The 17,536-nt window shown below is 41.4% G+C and overlaps 1 protein-coding gene across 2 annotated transcripts in view; it reads right to left on the bottom strand.

Annotated features, from left to right (window-relative positions):
* RAB21 (RAB21, member RAS oncogene family) overlaps positions 1-16,592 on the bottom strand; it is a 38,367-nt gene extending 21,775 nt beyond the window's left edge. For both annotated transcript variants that reach the window (XM_002711335.6, XM_089308727.1), the window contains exons 1-3: positions 16,177-16,592; positions 1,455-1,514; positions 29-136 (exon numbers count right to left, since the gene is read on the bottom strand). In XM_002711335.6, the coding sequence (XP_002711381.1) occupies positions 29-136; positions 1,455-1,514; positions 16,177-16,323 (315 nt within the window). In that variant the 5' untranslated portion in view covers positions 16,324-16,592. The remainder of the gene's footprint in view (positions 1-28; positions 137-1,454; positions 1,515-16,176) is intronic.
* Positions 16,593-17,536: the final 944 nt, after the last annotated feature.

The raw sequence follows: 17,536 nt of genomic DNA, 5'->3' as shown, positions 1-17,536 counted from the left end.
TCATGTACTCATAAAGTAAACAGAATACCTTCTGAAAAGAATCTTCATCTGTTATATCATAAACTAAAATAGCTCCGTTTGAATCTCTGTAGTAAATTGGACCCAATGCATGGAATCTCTCTTGACCTGCTGTATCCTAAATAAAGCAACAAATGCTTATTAGATCAGAAGAAAAAATACATCTGATACTACAACTACAGTGAATTTTTGATTGAGAAGTCATAGATAATCCCAAAATCGTTAAAAGAAATAAAGTAGGTTACAAAAGAAAAAATTTTAGTCAAATTATAACCAATATGTAATGTTTTACTGTTATACAAAGGTTACTTTCCCATTCTCAACCCTTTTCCTCCTCAGCAATCTCCACCTGCCCCATCTAAAACATCAGCTCATTGGCTGAAGGATCAAAATGGCCAACACTGTATTAAAGCCAAGAATAAGTCTCACCCTACAATTTTAGGTTCCCCACCTGGGGAGAATACATCAAGGCATAAGGCATGTACCAGCACCACCTGCCAACTGGTACCACACTCTAATACACAAGAGTCACTCCCTGAGAAGACTAGAACACGGAAACACAGGGTGAAGAAGAAAACAGGCCAGGCAGGCTGTCCATCCATCCTGCCCTCTCTCTAAAGTGGAATTCTCTTTGAATTGATCCTTCTCCAGCTTAAAAGTATGACAGCAATATTTAATTATAAAATTGTATTCAAGACACAATTATTAACCAGATTTTAAGAAATTTTTTATCAAAACAGTTTTGGCTAACCTTCAATTAATTTAAAAAACATCAGAGATTCAAATTCCACTTCTGGTGTTCTACTGCACAGTACAGAAACTCAGATAATGATAATGTACTCCATATTTTTCTAACAAAAAAAAGACCTTGAACATTTTCACCATAAAGAATTATAAATGTGGTTTGTTTGTTTGTTTGTTTGACAGGCAGAGTGGACAGAGAGAGAGAGACAGAAAAGTCTTCCTTTTGCCGTTGGGTCACCCTCCAATGGCCGCCGCGGCCGGTGCATTGCGCTGCTCCAAAGGCAGGAGCCATGCGGGTGCAGGGCCCAACCACTTGGGCCATCCTCCACTGCACTCCCGGGCCACAGCAGAGAGCTGGCCTGGAAGAGGGGCAACCAGGACAGAATCCAGTGCCCCGACCGGGACTAGAACCCGGTGTGCCGGCGCCGCAGGCGGAGGATTAGCCTATTGAGCCACGGCGCTGGCCAGAATTATAAATGTTTAAGTAGGTAAGTTTACCTTGATCTAAACATTACACAAAGTATGCAGGTATCAAAACATCACATGGTACCCCATAAATATGAATAATTTTTATGGACCAGCTTAAAATAAAATTTACAAAATTCAAATTTCTGTTCCTTGAGCCAATTAGTTAATTGGAACATCAAGAATAGGTAGAGGCCATAATCATATAGTTGAAAAAATTAACTTACCCATATGGCAAGGTTTACTCTTTTCCCACCAATATTCAACTTCTTTGTTAAGAAAGATGCCTAAGAAAAGAGAAATAAACATTAAGCAATGTTTTGTATAAAATAATGTTCTTTATCCTAATAACTATTGATGAATGAATCATCTCATCTCAATGTGAACTTAAAAGTTATCTGGGAAAAAAGTAATCAGAATTTTCAATTAATTACCAAACATTAAAGTCAGAACATTACTCACATTGTAATGTATGAAAAAGATTTTATGAGCACAACTTCTGAATAATACAGGAAAACGCAGGTATTGTGGTGCGGCAAGAGGTGACCTCTTGGGATGCCTACATCCCACATCAGAGTGCTGGTTCAAGTCCCAGCTATGCTGCTTCCAAACCAGCTTCTTGTTACAGCACTTGGGCAAGCAGAAGACAATGTCCCAAGTGTTTGGGTCCTTGACACACATTTGGGAAACCTGAATGGAGATCCTGGTTCATGTCTTGAGCCTGACTCAGCCCCAGCTGTTGTAGGCATTGCACCCACACGGGAGTCTCAGAAGAAGCTCATGGCTTTGGCCTGGCACAGCCCATTTGGAGAGTCAATCCACAGATGGATGATCTGTTTCTCCCTCTATTACTTTGCCTTTTAAATTAAATAAAACTTAAAAATACAATATAGTATGATAAACCAGTAAATAAAAAATACTTCTCTATCACTTTGCCTTCCAAATAAGTAAAATAAACTTTTAAAAAGTATAAAGAAAATGCTATGTACTTTTTTCAGCTTTTCCCCTATATATGTGGAAAAAAATTTTTCAGACAGCATTTAATTTGATATCATCTTACCTACTCAAAGGAAAAAAGAGTCTATGACATTTCAAAAATAAAATATAAGAAATGTTTCCTGGTGATTTACTTAAAGACCAGTATTACTCAAAATGGTTCTATAAGCATTTTATACAGTTCAATCGCTTACCATATTATCTAATAATTAACCTAAGTATATAATGTCACAGAAAGGAAAAGCCATTGTTCCAGTCTTCAAAGAGCTTATAGTCTTTTAAAGGGAATTACAATTCCATGTGATCATGCCTAAAATGGAGGGTCTGAACAGCATAATATAAAAAAGTATGCTAAAAAAGGAAGTATGATAACTGCCTGGGTTAAGTCAAAGAAGGTTTCAAGAAGAAGGTAAAGATCTTCCCTTTAGGAGTAGTAGGGGTTTTCCCTGACAGATGGGCGAAGCCACTGAAGCCTGAGATACATGACCCCACCCCATGGGGAACTCCAGCCTGGTATGGTCAATTCACAGATGAGGCTACATAGATGGGCAAAGGATGAATCAAAAAGGTTCTAGAGTTCCATTTTTAGATACGTGGGCTTTATCTTGTGAGTCTTAATAAAACCTGTCTCAAGATACTAGGTATTTTTTTTAACAGTAGGGTCAGGGACCAGTGTTGTGACACAGTGGATTAAGCCACCTTGCTGCCTGCGGTAGCAGAATCCAATATGGGAATGCTAGCTCAAGTTCTGGGTGCTCCACTTCTGATCCAGCTCCCTGCTAATGTGCCTGGGAAATAAGCAGATGTCCCAAATGCTTACACCCCTATACCCATGTGGGAGACTCAGAAGAAGCTCCAGGTCCTGGCTTCTGTCTGGCACAGCCCTGACCACTGTGGTCATTTGGGGAATCAATCAGCAGATGGATGATCTTTCTGTCTCTCCCCCTATTACTCTGCCTTTTAAATCAAATAAAACTTTAAAATACAATATAGTATAGTCAGATATATCTGGGAAGTACCTCATGTTGCTCTCTGTACATTCACAACGCAAATCAGCACCTGTAGATTTGGCCAAAAAGCAAGCAGTATAACTACATTAATATAAGCATTTCCCAAACTCATCTGATCTCTTTTTTACCTTAGTTTCTTCTGAATAGCACTGAATATCTTTCTCCTTGGAAAAATACCTAATTCACCCTAAGGCACAACGACTAAGCAATAGTAATGCTGAAAAGGGAGACTCACTCAAGGATTTTAATCAGTAGAGAAATAGGTTTATATTTTAAGAGAATGACTTTGGGATAGGAGGGAATGGTAGACTAGAAAGTCTCCTCCCAGGAAACACACTATTACAAAGTTGGAGAGAGAAATCAAAAGGGTCTGAACTAAGACTATGAAGATAGAAAAGAGAACAGAATCAAGAGTTACCCACAGGAAATACACTCAGAACCAGAGTCAGCTGAGATGATGAAAAAAGCAGTTCAGAGCTATGTAAAGACAGTTCGTTTAGGTATATGAGAATAAATATAAAACAGGTTAAAGCCTAAGATGGTGAATTACTACTGAAGCAGAAGAACCTTAGATTTTAGGAAGGATTTTCTGCTATGCACACACCAAGAAAAATTAGAACAAAGAAAATGCTGCTGGAGTTAGTGATTAACTAAAGAGTCTACAGATATAAACAATAGCATGTGTATCAAATTCAGGAATGTTTGCCTTCAAAGCCCCAAGCTATACTACAAGATATTTTGCTAAAGGAACTAAGATTATGCAAAAAAAAAAAAAAAAGTAAAAAATAAATTAAATGGCAAAATAATAAAATAAATACCTAGGAAAATGTGAAGACCAAATATATGTTATGATGATAAATGGGACTTCTCCCATTCATTATAGCACAGGAACTAAGAATATGAACTTTGGAGCAGAATTTTGGGTTTCAATCTCAACTTTGCCACTTACTAGCTATACAATTTATTTGAATGCAATCATTATTATGGTTTTAGCTTTCATTCTCTATAGAATTTGAATCCTATCCAAATATTTAACAGGTAGGTCAACTTAAATGCTTCTCTTTTTTCAAACACATAAAACTGAACTGGTCTTCCTTCCAAATGGCTTCCCACTCAACCTTAGCATTTTGATCACATTAAAGTCAAGAAGGTTTAGAACCTTAAAAGTATTTTTTCCCTCACCTGTTGGTTCATATCTGCCCCATTCCTCCAACCTACCAAGCCTTGTCATCATACGTCCTCTGGGGTTCAAGGTCTACCAGTCTCACAGTATGTTATAATGTAAATACCTGCTATACCTTGCACTGCATGTCAAATTTTCTTAAGTCTCCCAAGTTTAAACAAGCATTTTATCATAACTCGTAGAGGGACCAGCACTGTGGCGTAGCAGGTAAAGCCGCCGCCTGCAGCACCAGCATCCCAGATGAGTGCCAGTTCAATTCCTGGCTACTCCACTTTTGATCCAGCTCTCTGCTATGGCTTGGGAAAGCAGTGGAAGATGGCCCAAATCCTTGGGCACCTGCACCCACATAGGAAGACCTGGAGGAAGCTCCTAACTCCTGGCTTCAGATAGGCACAGCTCTGGACTTTGCAGCCAATTGGGGAGTGAACCAGCAAGCAGATGGAAGATCTCTCTGTTTCTCTGCCTCTCCTCTCTGTGTAACTCTTTCAAATAAATAAATAAATCTTTTTAAAAAAAAAAACTCATAGAAGAGTTCCCTAATAAGTTATAATTTTAATAAGTATGCTTGAATAATATCCCTGCTATTTTACTAATATCATAATAACCTTCTGTCACAACTGTTTTTCTACCACTCCCTATGCAGCTTATGGCCCTCTACCCATGGTGAGTTTAAAGGACAGTATTAAGTTTTTTTTTTATAAATCATGGCTGTACAATTGTGTGGAAAAGATGCTCATCACAGCATTGATTATAAGGGAGAAGAAAAAAACAAAACAATTAAATAACTTAAATGTTCATCAACAGGCAACTACTTAAAAATATGTAAATATAGGGGCTGGCGCTGTATCGCAGCAGGTTAATGCCCTGGCCTGAAGCATTGGCATCCCATATGGGCACCGGTTTGAGACCCGGCTGCTCCACTTCCCATCCAGCTCTCTGCTGTGGCCTTGGAAAGCAGCAGAAGATGGCCCAAGGCCTTGGGCCCCTGCACCCGCGTGGGAGACCTGGAGGAAGCTCCTGGCTTCAGATCGGCTCAGCTCTGGCCGTTGCGGCCAATTGGGGAGTGAACCATCAGAAATGAAGACCTCTCTCTCTCTCTCTCTGCCTCTCCTCTCTCTGTGTAACTCTGACTTCCAAATAAATAAATAAATCTTTAAAAAATATGTAAATATAGTCTATTCATACAAAAGTACTTCAAAAAGTTTGTGGAAAAAGGAATTATAAATTTAATGGTGCAAAATATTTTGGAAGCTATGCAAAAAGTTGGAAATATATATTATGAAAAAACAGTGCATGAGTTCCAATAATTTTTTCCACTAAAATAAACATCTTTTAAATCCCTTTTTGATGAACTTTTTGAAATACCCTTGTTCAATGAAACACTACAAGTCATCTCTATCACAACTGCCAACACTTGCTAATATTTATTCAATGTTTACTTGCACCAAATATTGTTAACCACTTTAAAAATCATTTATAAACTTCTCTTTTATAAAAGTTAGAGCCTTCATCTACAAAGTTTCCATTGTCTTTGTATCCAAAGATCTCTGTAACAATCTGTATAGGTCTATCTTCCTTAAGACAGATTCTAGTATTTCTCTTACTCTCCAACTTACATGGACTTTACATTTCCTCCAATTCTGTTTGCACATAAAATTCTCATCAAATCTGGGTCTATGGTTTACTCTCTATTTGGATTCTGCCTATATAAATTTACTTTATGATTTATACTCTTCTTCCTTGAATTTTTAAGTTTTCTTATAGTATGCATACAATCCATACTGAATTTCTCTATCCTGAAAAATTTTAGGGAATCCAATCATGCAACATATAGTATATACTGCCTTGTACTATAAGTCACATTTTCAGTGATATAAGTAATTTGTTAGCTAGAACACATACTTTTATTTAATTCTCTCATGGTGTTCACAAGGAAATAGGCAGCTTTTAAATTTTTTAAGTTTTATTTATTTAAAAAGCAGAGTTACTGAGAGACAGAGAGGGAGGTGAGGGGGCGGGAGGAGGGAGAGACTGATCATCTATCCACTGGTTCACTCCCAAAATGACTGCAATGGTTAGGGCTGGGCCAAACCAAAGCCAGGAGCCAGGGGCTTCTTCCAGCTCTCCTACAAACACTCAGCCATTTTCTGCTGCTTTCCAAGGCACATTAGCAGGGAGCTGGATTGGAAGCAGAGCAACTGGGACAAGAACTGGTGCCCATATGGGATGCCAGCATCACAGGCACCAGCTTTACCCATGATGCCACAACAGTGGCCCATGGGCACTGTTCTAAAAGCTTTCCAAATATTAAGTAATTTAATTCATGATCATAACACTTAGTAAATGAGATATAATGATTATTCAAATATTATAGATGTGCACACTGAGACATAAGGTCACAGAATAAGTGAAAGAAGGGAATTTAAAATCCAGGTCATCTGGCTCCAGACATGACTCATAACCATTACACTATGGGACTGGTCAGACTGAAATCTGAATTAACACTTCTCTAGTGAAGGGGGTGAGGACACACAAGCTGCTCTGCTTACAACATACATTCAAATATGTTATTGTAGATAATCACATCTACAATATCCCCAAGAAAGACAATGCAAGTATTACCCAATTTATTTATGATACACTCTAAGTTTCCTTATAAGCCAAATTATTTTAACCTCAACATGATACACTAGCAGAGCATATTAGCATAGGATACCTACAAAATTTTTCTTCTTTCATAATGAAAAACTTAATCATCAATCTATGAAAAAGATTCTTTTTGTAATATAGGTCATCTAATTTTATAAACATCCAAAGTTTGTAATATTCTATAATTATTTTCTTAAGGAAAAAATACTTTTGAAAAATACAAATATATTTGGAAATCAAATTAAAAGATTTAATATAACATGAAGATATTAACAAATGAGCAAAAGGCTAACATTTGTCTTTTCCTTTTTAACCACATCTATGAAACACTTAACTTGACCATACTACTGAAATACCATTTATGGTAGTAATATACAATCTGGAAAAGCAATTCTTAATTCTGTGACATAGTAGTGAAGATGGGGAGAAGTAATCATGGACATTTTTAAGAATCTGAAGAAAGCCATGAACCTTCTTACTCCCAAGAAAAATGCTCATAAGCACATACCAAAAACACTTTCCACATTGTTCCAAGGTATTTATAAATACCTGGCAACATCTCAGTGAAGAACCCCAAGTATAGTAAGGAAAGGAGCAAAGTGACATTAAAACAATAGCAACTCAAAATGTTGTTGGACCATAGGAAGGGAAAAAAGTACATGCAGTGTGTGCCAAGATCTGTGCCTAAGCTTTCTCATTTAATGTTTTTAACAAAGCCTGTGAAGCAGATAATTAGCCCTATTTTACAGTTGTGATCCTGAGATTTAAAGAAATACAGTGACTCACCCAAGGTCAGGCAACTCAGCTGGATGCTACAGTGGGTGGAAGTCTGACTGACTCCATAATGCTTTTTGCCAATACACAAAGATGCTATTCTAGAACACATATACATATCCTAATCTTGCACACTTACATTTACAAAGTGCCCCTGCACATGAATTTACCTCCCAAAATATTTTTGGGGTAATATTTATTTGAGAGGTAGATTCATAGACAGTGAGAGGGAGAGACAGAGAGAAACGTCTTCCCTCCGCTGGTTCACTCCCCAGATGGCCGCAATGGCCGGAACTACGCCGATCCGAAGCCAGGAGCCAGGAGCTCCTTCCAGAAGGTATCCCATGCGGGTGCAGGGGCCCAAACACTTGGACCACCTTCCACTGCTTTCCCAGGCCATAGCAGAGAGCTGGATTGGAAGAGAGGCAGCCAGGACTGGAACCGGCGCCCATATGGGATGCCAGTGCTGCAGGCAGAGGACTAACCCACTGCACCACAGCACCGGTGCCAGCACTAGATCTTTTAATTCCATTTATCTTCCAAATTTTAGGGGTATTTAGTTCATGCTGTCATTTGTACCTAAGGCTTATTTACTCAACATCTTATCCAAAATCACAATCATAGTGGAAAAGAAAAAAATTTTTTTTGCAAAACCAAAAGGATTATAGGAAAGAAAGAACAGGACAAACATATCTGCCAAATGATAATCTCCTAACTTATTTAACCAATTTTGTGGTTCTATTTTGCTAAGTTTGCTAAGTACTAACAAAATACCAAACAGTGTATTTTACAACCATAAGGAATTTGTTGAAAATAAAATAGTACTGAATTGTGAACAAATACTTTTTTTTTTTTTTTTTTTTTTGATAGGCAGAGTGGACAGAGAGAGAGAGAGAGAGAGAGAGAGAGAGAAAGGTCTTCCTTTGCCGTTGGTTCACCCTCCAATGGCCAGTGCACCGCAATGATCCACTGATCCGAAGGCAGGAGCCAGGTGCTTCTCCTGGTCTTCCATGGGGTGCAGGGCCCAAGCACTTGGGCCATCCTCCACTGCACTCCTGGGCCACAGCAGAGAGCTGGCCTGGAAGAGGGACAACCGGGACAGAATCCGGCGCCCCGACCAGGACTAGAACCCGGTGTGCTGGCGCCGCAGGCTGAGGATTAGCCTATTGAGCCGCAGCACCGGCCTACTTTACTGTCTTTAACACCTACTAGGCAAGAAACTTTCTCATGAATACAGGTGCGTATAAGTGTGTGAGCATAGGAGCATAACTAGTTACATTATTTTTGCTAGTCACCAACACTGTTGCCGGTACAAAATTTTAAAGTATCAATAACTATTTCCACACTTAACACATAACAGGATTCAGGCAGGTAACTTAGGAAATTTGTCCTCTGTATCAAGGCAATACAAGTTAGTTATCAAAAACTAAGCTGAGTATCTGAATTTTTTTTCATTTCTTGTTCTTAGTTGCTAAAAAGAGGGTTTATAATCAGTTAAGATCCCAAGTAAAGATTTTTAAAAATTATTTATTTATTTATTTATTTGACAGAGTTAGTGAGAGAGAAACATAGAAAAAGGTCTTCCTTCCATTGGTTCACCCCCCAAATGGCCGCTACGGCCAGTGCTATGCCGATCCAAAACCAGGAGCCAGGTGCTTCCTCCTGGTCTCCCATGTGGGTGCAGGGGCCCAAGCACTTGGGCCATCCTCCACTGCCTTCCCAGGCCACAACAGAGAGCTGGACTGGAAGAGGAGCAGTCGGGACTAGAACCCGGCACCCATATGGGATGCCAGCGCCACAAGTGGAGGATTAACCAAGTGAGCCACGGCACCGGCCCCCTCAAGTAAATTTTCAAAAAGGAAGCCAAAAGGTCACTTTTAATGAGCAGGTTAAAGCACAGGGGAAAAATGGCAGTCAGCTATAAAATACTTATATCTCAGGAATTTGTAGCCACAATTCAGAAAAAAAAATTTTAAAAGAAAGGGAGAGGGTGGGCATTTGAGCCAATAGTGAGACATCAGTTAGGATGCTTGTATCTCACATAGGGGTGTGCCTAGGTTAGCTCTCTGACTCCAGCTTCATATTAACCCATACCTTGGCAGACAGCATTGATGGCTCAAGTAGTTTGGTTCCTGCCTCTCATGTAGATCTGGATTGAGTTCTAGGGATCTAGAGAGTGAACTAGTCAGTGGGGGAGCAGGCATGTTCACTCTCCCTCCCCAAACCCCATCTCTCTAAAATTAAAAACAAAACAAAACAGAAAAAACCCTACTAGCCTCTATGGCTCACATGTATCTATCTAGTAAAATATTGAAGTTGAGGAGACTTTAAAAGACATCAACTATTATATAAACAAACTATAATGAATTAGCTAAATCAATAGTGATATGGCTTCCACAGTTACTTAGAAGATATTTCAGCTACTCAAAATATTAATCTAAGGTTCCTAGATCAGAAACTTGACACAAAATGTAGAACTGCTAGGACCTGAATGCCAAGTCTTGCTCACGAGTTTTAAGTGTATTAAAAAATTGTAGTAGACTTGGCTTAAGAAAAAACAGTATGCCATTTTTATTTGTGGAATCTCAGAAATATAATTCAAGTCTTAGTTCTCATTTGCCAAAATGTCAGGATACTGCCTGCCCAGCCAACCTTACAGTACTATTTTGCTAATCAAATGCCAGGCACCTACCCTAGACTCAGAATGCAAATAGGTAGAATTCCACTGTTAGAACCCTAAAAAGGTAAAGTTACTGTTGATTCTGGTTATAAACAATGTTACTTTTAATAAAGAAAAGGCTATAATTTGAATATTATTTAATGCCTTAACTCATGCAGATGTTTAAAGCCCATATGAGGGTAGAAACTTAATCTAATCACTGTGTTAAAGTGGTGGATCTAGTGGGAGGTCCTTGGGTCCAATGGAGAACATGCCCTAGGAAGATAGTTCCTGTGAGACGGTTGGTTTTAACAGCCTGAGTTGGGCCCAGCCATTCTTTCTGCTTCCTGGCTTGCCAAGTGATACTTTCTTCCTTTGTTCTGCTACCCTCTTCAGCTACCAGACCAATGGAGTCACCTGATCTTGGACTTGAACACCCCAAAACTGTGAGCTAAATCAACCTTTTCACTTTTTAAAGTTAACTGCCAGGGCCAGGGCCGTGGCACAGTAGGTTAATCCTCCGCCTGCGGTGCCAGCATCCCATGTGGGTGCGACTCTAGTCTCAGCTGCTCCTCTTCCAATCCAGCTCTCTGCTATGGCCTGGGAAAGCAGTAGAAAATGGCCCAAGCCCTTAGGCCCCTGCACCCATGTGGGAGACAGGGAAGAAGCTCCTGGCTTTGGATCGGAGCAGCTCTAGCCATTGCAGCCATCTGGGGAGTGAACCAACAGAAGGAAGACCTTTCTCTCTGTCTCCTCCTCTTACTGTCTGTAATTCTACCTCTTAAATAAAAAGATAAAATTAAAAAAAATAAAGTTAACTGCCTCAGAAGACAAAAGTGAAATTGCATGTAGCATGAACAAAGCAGCACAGTAAGAGAAATGGAAATGATCACTCACTAGCACAGATACAAAAAGGACACACCTAAAGACCAAAGATGATTACAGCAAAAATAGCACAATCTGTTAACAGTACTAACTGATGGAATAGGCCATGGCCTACAATACTAGCATCCCACATAGGGGTGCTAGTATGAGTCCTGGCTGCTCCCCTGCCAATCCAACTTCCTGCTAATGCACCTGGGAGAGCAACAGGTGATGCCTCAAATACTTGGATGCCTGCCACCCATGTGAGAGACCTGGATAGAATTCTGGGCTCCTAGTTTCAGTCTGGACCAGCCCTGCCTTATGGCCATTTGGGGAATGAACCAGAAGATGGAAGATCTCTCTCTTCACTGTGTCTTTCAAATAAATAATAAATTTAAAAAAAAAATAAAGTTCCTTAATCATCTTTACATTTCCCAGTTAGTACAATGTTTGATACATAACAGATATAAACATTTCTTGAATTTAGTTGCTGAGAGTCAACAAGACCACCTTAATAAATTTCAGAGAAGCAGCAATTACTCTCTCCTTCTAATTGTCTTTGTTTTCTGTCAGGTTTATCAATACCTTAAATCAGTGGGGAAATCACGTAAGGGAACTTGGAGACCCTACAAAATATTCAAGTTTTCTAGGCCAAAAAGCATACCTATAAGGTTACTTTGTAACTATCAGTAGCTTAGAAGCAGCTCTGTGGAAAAAAGCCAATATGAAAATACCCAAGCATGGTAAACTTCACAATTTTCAAAAAAATAAAATGTCCCAGTCAAAACTTCAGGATGGATAATGCTGTTAATTTAAATATGTGATTCCTCAAAGACAGCATGGGTTCTCAAAACCATTCATATCAAATTACTCTTATTACCTTTATTGACTATAATGAAAAAAGAAACATAATCATGTCTTCAATCCACAGCAAATGTTTATTCAACAAACATGTGCCAGACACTGTGCTAGTAGCTTTAAATGTGATGACTATTTAGTCACTTAAAAGATCTGAATCAGGTACTTGCATTTTTATAGAAAAGGAGACAGCTTACAGACATTAGAATAACCTACCAAGATCATGATGGTTATGAAGTAGGATTCAGAATTCAAACCCAAGTTTAACTTCAAAGTCCTTTCTATTTCTACCACATCATATAGCCCTCTCACAGATCTGGGTACTGCAAAAACACTGTGTGTCCTGTCTTCTGCATACATTTGACAAAGCACCTCATGATAATCCTGTGGGCAAGACTGATGTGGCCAGGGCAAAAAGTCAGAATTGTAGTTCTTAGATAACTCTAAATTTCATAAAAGGATTTGGGTCCACTCTAGGCAATAACCCAAGGTAGTTAGTCCTAAGTTATTTTCCATTTCATTTATCATTAATATGCCTACCACTCCATTAATACCTGTGTTTCTCACTCAAGAAGAAAGAGGAGAAGGCCTGTGGCCCATGCACAGTCTGAAAAAGCCCCATCCTAAGAGTTTGCACTGCTGAAGAAAAACTTACCTCTGGCCATGCACTACTTGAATTATGTAAAGACCCGCTACATGGCTTTGTACTTGGCATTCTCTCTCTCTCTTTTCTTTCAAAGTCTCTATTAATGTCCTGATGAGAACATGGAAGCATTATTATCAAATCTTCAGGTGACAAAGTTAAAAAGTAGGTAACCCAAACCATAGCTTCTACTCCCTTACTCTTCTTTGCACACCCAGGACCCAATCTAGTTCCTGGTGCTTCTGCCCAATATTCCATGAATTACAGAATCAGTATTCAAAAGGACAGTAACAGGCTTTAACCATCTGAACAAATTAAACCCAACTTTAACGGATCAAATATATTAGGAACCAAAAGAAAAATAAACTTTTACTACAAAACCAAATAAAAGAATTTGAAGGATGAAACAACTTTTTTGAAGCAATTAAGAGCCAGGGTGTTTTTCACTTGACAGCAAATCCAGTAATACGACAACTGCCCACAGCTTACAGAATATTTTCTTTGGGCTGGCACAGTGGCAACCGCCTGTGGTGCTGGCATCCTTTGTGGGTGCTGATTTGTGTCCTGGCTGTTCCTCTTCCAATCGAGCTCTCTGCTATGGCCTGAGAGGGCAGTGGAGGATGGCCCGGATGCTTGGGCCCCTGTACCCACGTGGGAGACCTGGAAGAAGCTCCTGGCTTCTGCCTGGCCCAGCCGTGTCTATTGCCGTCATCTGGGAATGAATCAGCAAATGGAAGATCAATGTCTGTCTGTCTGTCTCTAACTCTGCCTTTCAATAAATAAATAAATCTTTAAGAAGAAAAAAAAATCAAGATCTCATGTTAAATGAAAAAAGCCAGATACAGAAAGACAAATACTACATGTTTTCTGTTAAATGTAGGAGCTGAAATTTAAAACAAAAAAAGAAATGCCTGTGTGCATCAGTTTCGCTGCAAATGCAATGTTTTGGAAAACTTTGTTTTAAATCTTTGTCAAACAAACTGATAGGAACTGCATACCACTACAGTTTAAAAAAAAATAATTTGAGGAGTCAGCGCTGCAGGTAAACCAGCTGCCTACAGTGCTGGTATCCCATATGGGCACCGGTTCAAGTCCTAGCTCCTCCACTTCCAATCCAGCTCTCCGCTATGGCCTGGGAAAGCAGCAGCAGATGGCCCAGGTCTTAGGGCCCTGCACCCAGGTGGGATACCTGGAAGGAGCTCCTAGCTTCGGATCAGCCCAGCTCTGGCTGTTGCAGCCATTTGGGGAGAGAACCAGCAGATGGAAGACCTCTCTCTCTCTCTCTCTCTCTCTCTCTCTCTCATTCTGCTTCTTTGTAACTCTGCCCTTCAAACAAATAAATTTAAAAAAAAAGTTTGAAGATAAAAAAAATTAAGATCTCAACTACAATAGTTTTCTTTTAGACCTTAGCACAAAACAAAGTGCTGAATGGGGTAGTTTGTGCCTTCTCAAAATCTCAAGTCAGACCGAGGTTCAAATTTAAGCTTGGGCTCTACTTGACCATACTTGTGACAACAATATGACTGCCAGCAAATTACTCAACAAAGCCTGTTTCCTCACCTGTAAAACCAGGCTAATAACATGATGCACATCAGGGTAGGAGTTTAGCCTTAGCAGTCAAGATGCCCACATCCCACGTCAGAGTATTTGGGTTATACGCCCAGCTCTAACTCCTGATTCCAGTTTCCTACTGATGCAGACTTGGGAGGTGCCAGTGATGCCTCAAGTAATCTGGTTCCTGTCTCATGTGGGAGACCTGGACTGAGTTCCTGGCTTCAGCCCTCAGTAGCATTTGGGCAGTGAACCAGTCTATGGGAGCTCTCTCCCCCGCCTCTTAAAAAAACAAAACAAATGCAACCCTATCCATGCCATAATCTGTTAAAAGAATTAAATGACATAAAGTAAATAAGCACACTAAAAACTCACTAAATGTTATTGTTACCACTTTACCTAAGTGAATTTCTAAACTTTCAAATGATCATTCATATTTACCCCATGAAATTTCCTTTCTCTAAAGCACAAAGTACTCACTAGCAATACTCAACAATTTACTATTAAAAATTTGTTAAGTGCTCTTGAAGAATTTAAGGCAAAAAAGTGCAATCTCCTAGTATTCATTTCTTTAGATATTATGACTTACATAGGAGTAAAAGCAGAGAAGTAAAAATAGAACATGGAATCAGAAGCAGTGCATCTTTATAGATTCTAGACTCAGTAGTTTAATAATAGCACCAAACATCAAATGACAACCACGGGGAGCCTGTGCATTCCATTAAATAGCATCCATGTTATTGCACACTACTACAATTACTAATTTACATATACTGTGCAAGTTGGGGCAGTAATAATACAGATCATGCAGTGGCTCAGGTCCTAACAGCCAGACACCATTATAGTCACTTTAACAGAAAAAAACCTAAGCTCAGGCAGATTAAGTAATTTACCCAAGAGCACACAGTTAAACGGAGGTGGGTTATGAAAGGAGACAGTGAGGCTCCAGAGTCCACTAGCCCTCACTGCCTCTGACCAAACTGATCAAGTCAGATCAGTAGGATTTCTTTTGACACATGCAAATTGATTTCTTCGGGAGAGACAGGTCCCTCAAAGGCTGGCTTCACTCTCAAGCAATGATTACATTTTAACGCTTCCCCAAAGTAACTGTACCGGATTACAGGTGGAGGAAATGCATGGTACCAGCGGCTAAATTGGTATTTTGGGGACCAATTGCGGGCCAGTATTCACGTGACGTTTCAACGTGGGCCGACCGACCTCGCAGAAAATGAGTGACCCACAAGCCAAGACTCAAGCAGGCTGCAATGAAACTGCGTAACCCACCCCGGCAAGCGGTCATTTCAAAAACCCTCCACACAGGGCTGCTTTGCCGTTTCTGTGACTCGAAGATAGGACAAAATGGAACTTGCATAAACACTTAGTCATCAGTAAGGGGTGAAGTTACAAATCATCGCCTAGTCCGCAAAATGAAACCGGCAGTTAAATTCCCAATTCCGAAAGAAAAGGGCCCAGGCTCCGAGGCAGCAGGGTGAGAACACCTAGGGCCCGGGCGGAAGCACATTAGGGAGGGGAAACTAGCCCAGGACGGGAACTCCGCGACGTGCGCAGCCACCACCGGGGACGCTGGGGACTTTTCAGGGCCCTTCCACTCCCTCCTCTCTCCAGCAGTCCGGGGCGAATTCCGAAGGCGGGTTTGACACCCCTGATTTCCACCGACCCCGACCCAGGGAGCCTGGCGGCCAAGTCCTCAGCCGCAGAGGGTGGGGGCCCCGGGCGCCACCCCCCGTCCCCGGGGCCGCACCTGCAGAGTGGTGATGTGCTTGTCGTTGAACTTGTTCTCGCAGTAGCGCAGCACCAGCGACGTCTTTCCCACGCAGCCTTCCCCAAGCAGCACCACCTTGAACGAGTAGGCTCGGCCCGCCGCCGCCCCGCCGCCGGCCGCAGCCATCCCGCTGCTTGCCCGCCGCCCAAGCCCGAGAGCCGCGCAGAGCTCCCCAAAGTCGCGACAGCGCCTTCCCAGCCGCAGCCCGCGCAGTCGCCTCTGCCCAGGGCCGCCAACCCCGGCACACCCTCCGCTCCCTCCTCACAGCAAGGCCTGGGGGAGCCCAAGGAAAGTCCGAGAATGAAGGGCCCAAGCCACCACGTCAGGAACCGGAGGAAAGGCGAAGAGCACTCGGTCTCCTCCTCCCTCTAATGGCGTCTCCTTCCTCCTACGTCACACTTCGCGTCACGTGACCGCCGAGGCCAGGGGCGGCCCTAGGGACTGGGCCCCGCGGAACCGGCGTGGACGTGGGCGGGGCTTATGGGGCCGCCGCCCTGGGCGCGGTCGGATGTGAGTGGAGCTCCGTGAGCTGTCCCGGGCAGAGCCCGGCGTTGTGCGGGCCGGCGCCGTTCTGCAGGTGGTACCAGTAACGTGAAGCAAGAGCTGCCTGCCCAGGTGTAATGAAGTGCAGAATGTTCTCGGCCTTGCCCAGGCGACGTTCCAATGGCCGATGACTCTCACAGGCTTCATTGTGGGCCAAGTCTACCAAGGTGCCCTTCCAGCTCTTTCTCTGTGGGAGCCCACATCACAGCTGTTGAACTTGTCTCTGTTCCCCCAGACTGTCAGGTTTCTCACACCTCTTTACAGTCTCGTGTAAACTGGATAGGTTTTCTTGCCCACCCAATGCTTCACCCCATCCTTCGATCCCTCCCACCCAACCCCACTAAGTTCTATACCTTCTTTATCAGAGCTTACCGCCTCCATGAAAATGATTTTCCTAAGTATTCGTCTCTCATTAGGTTGTAGGTTTGTTAACAGCAAGGACAGCGTTAAGACTTGCCCATTTTTGAATTCCTAGGCTCAGTTGACAGGCAAATTAATAGGCACTCTGTTAAAATTAAGGAATGAATGACACATCTTAAGCAGTTAGACCCAGGCTTCCTAGTTTTTCCTGTATATGAAGCGTCTGACAATCCATATTGACTCCACTTTGGTGAACCCGACGGGCTTGATGGTTGCTTATTTCTCCTCATTTATCGTTCCTTTCTTTCAGGAGAGAAACCATCTTTCCCCACAAGAAACCATCTGCTATTTCTGAAATTTCGCAATTAGAAATCTGGTCTCAGGCAAACATTCTTTTTCATCAGACGTTCACAGTTCAAGACAGGTTAAAAATAAA

This window comes from Oryctolagus cuniculus, chromosome 11 (genome assembly GCF_051225735.1).
Source record: "Oryctolagus cuniculus isolate XC-2025 breed Fujian yellow rabbit chromosome 11, ASM5122573v1, whole genome shotgun sequence".
NCBI classification, from domain to species: Eukaryota; Metazoa; Chordata; class Mammalia; order Lagomorpha; family Leporidae; genus Oryctolagus; species Oryctolagus cuniculus.
This window is presented reverse-complemented; position numbering and strand designations above follow the sequence as displayed.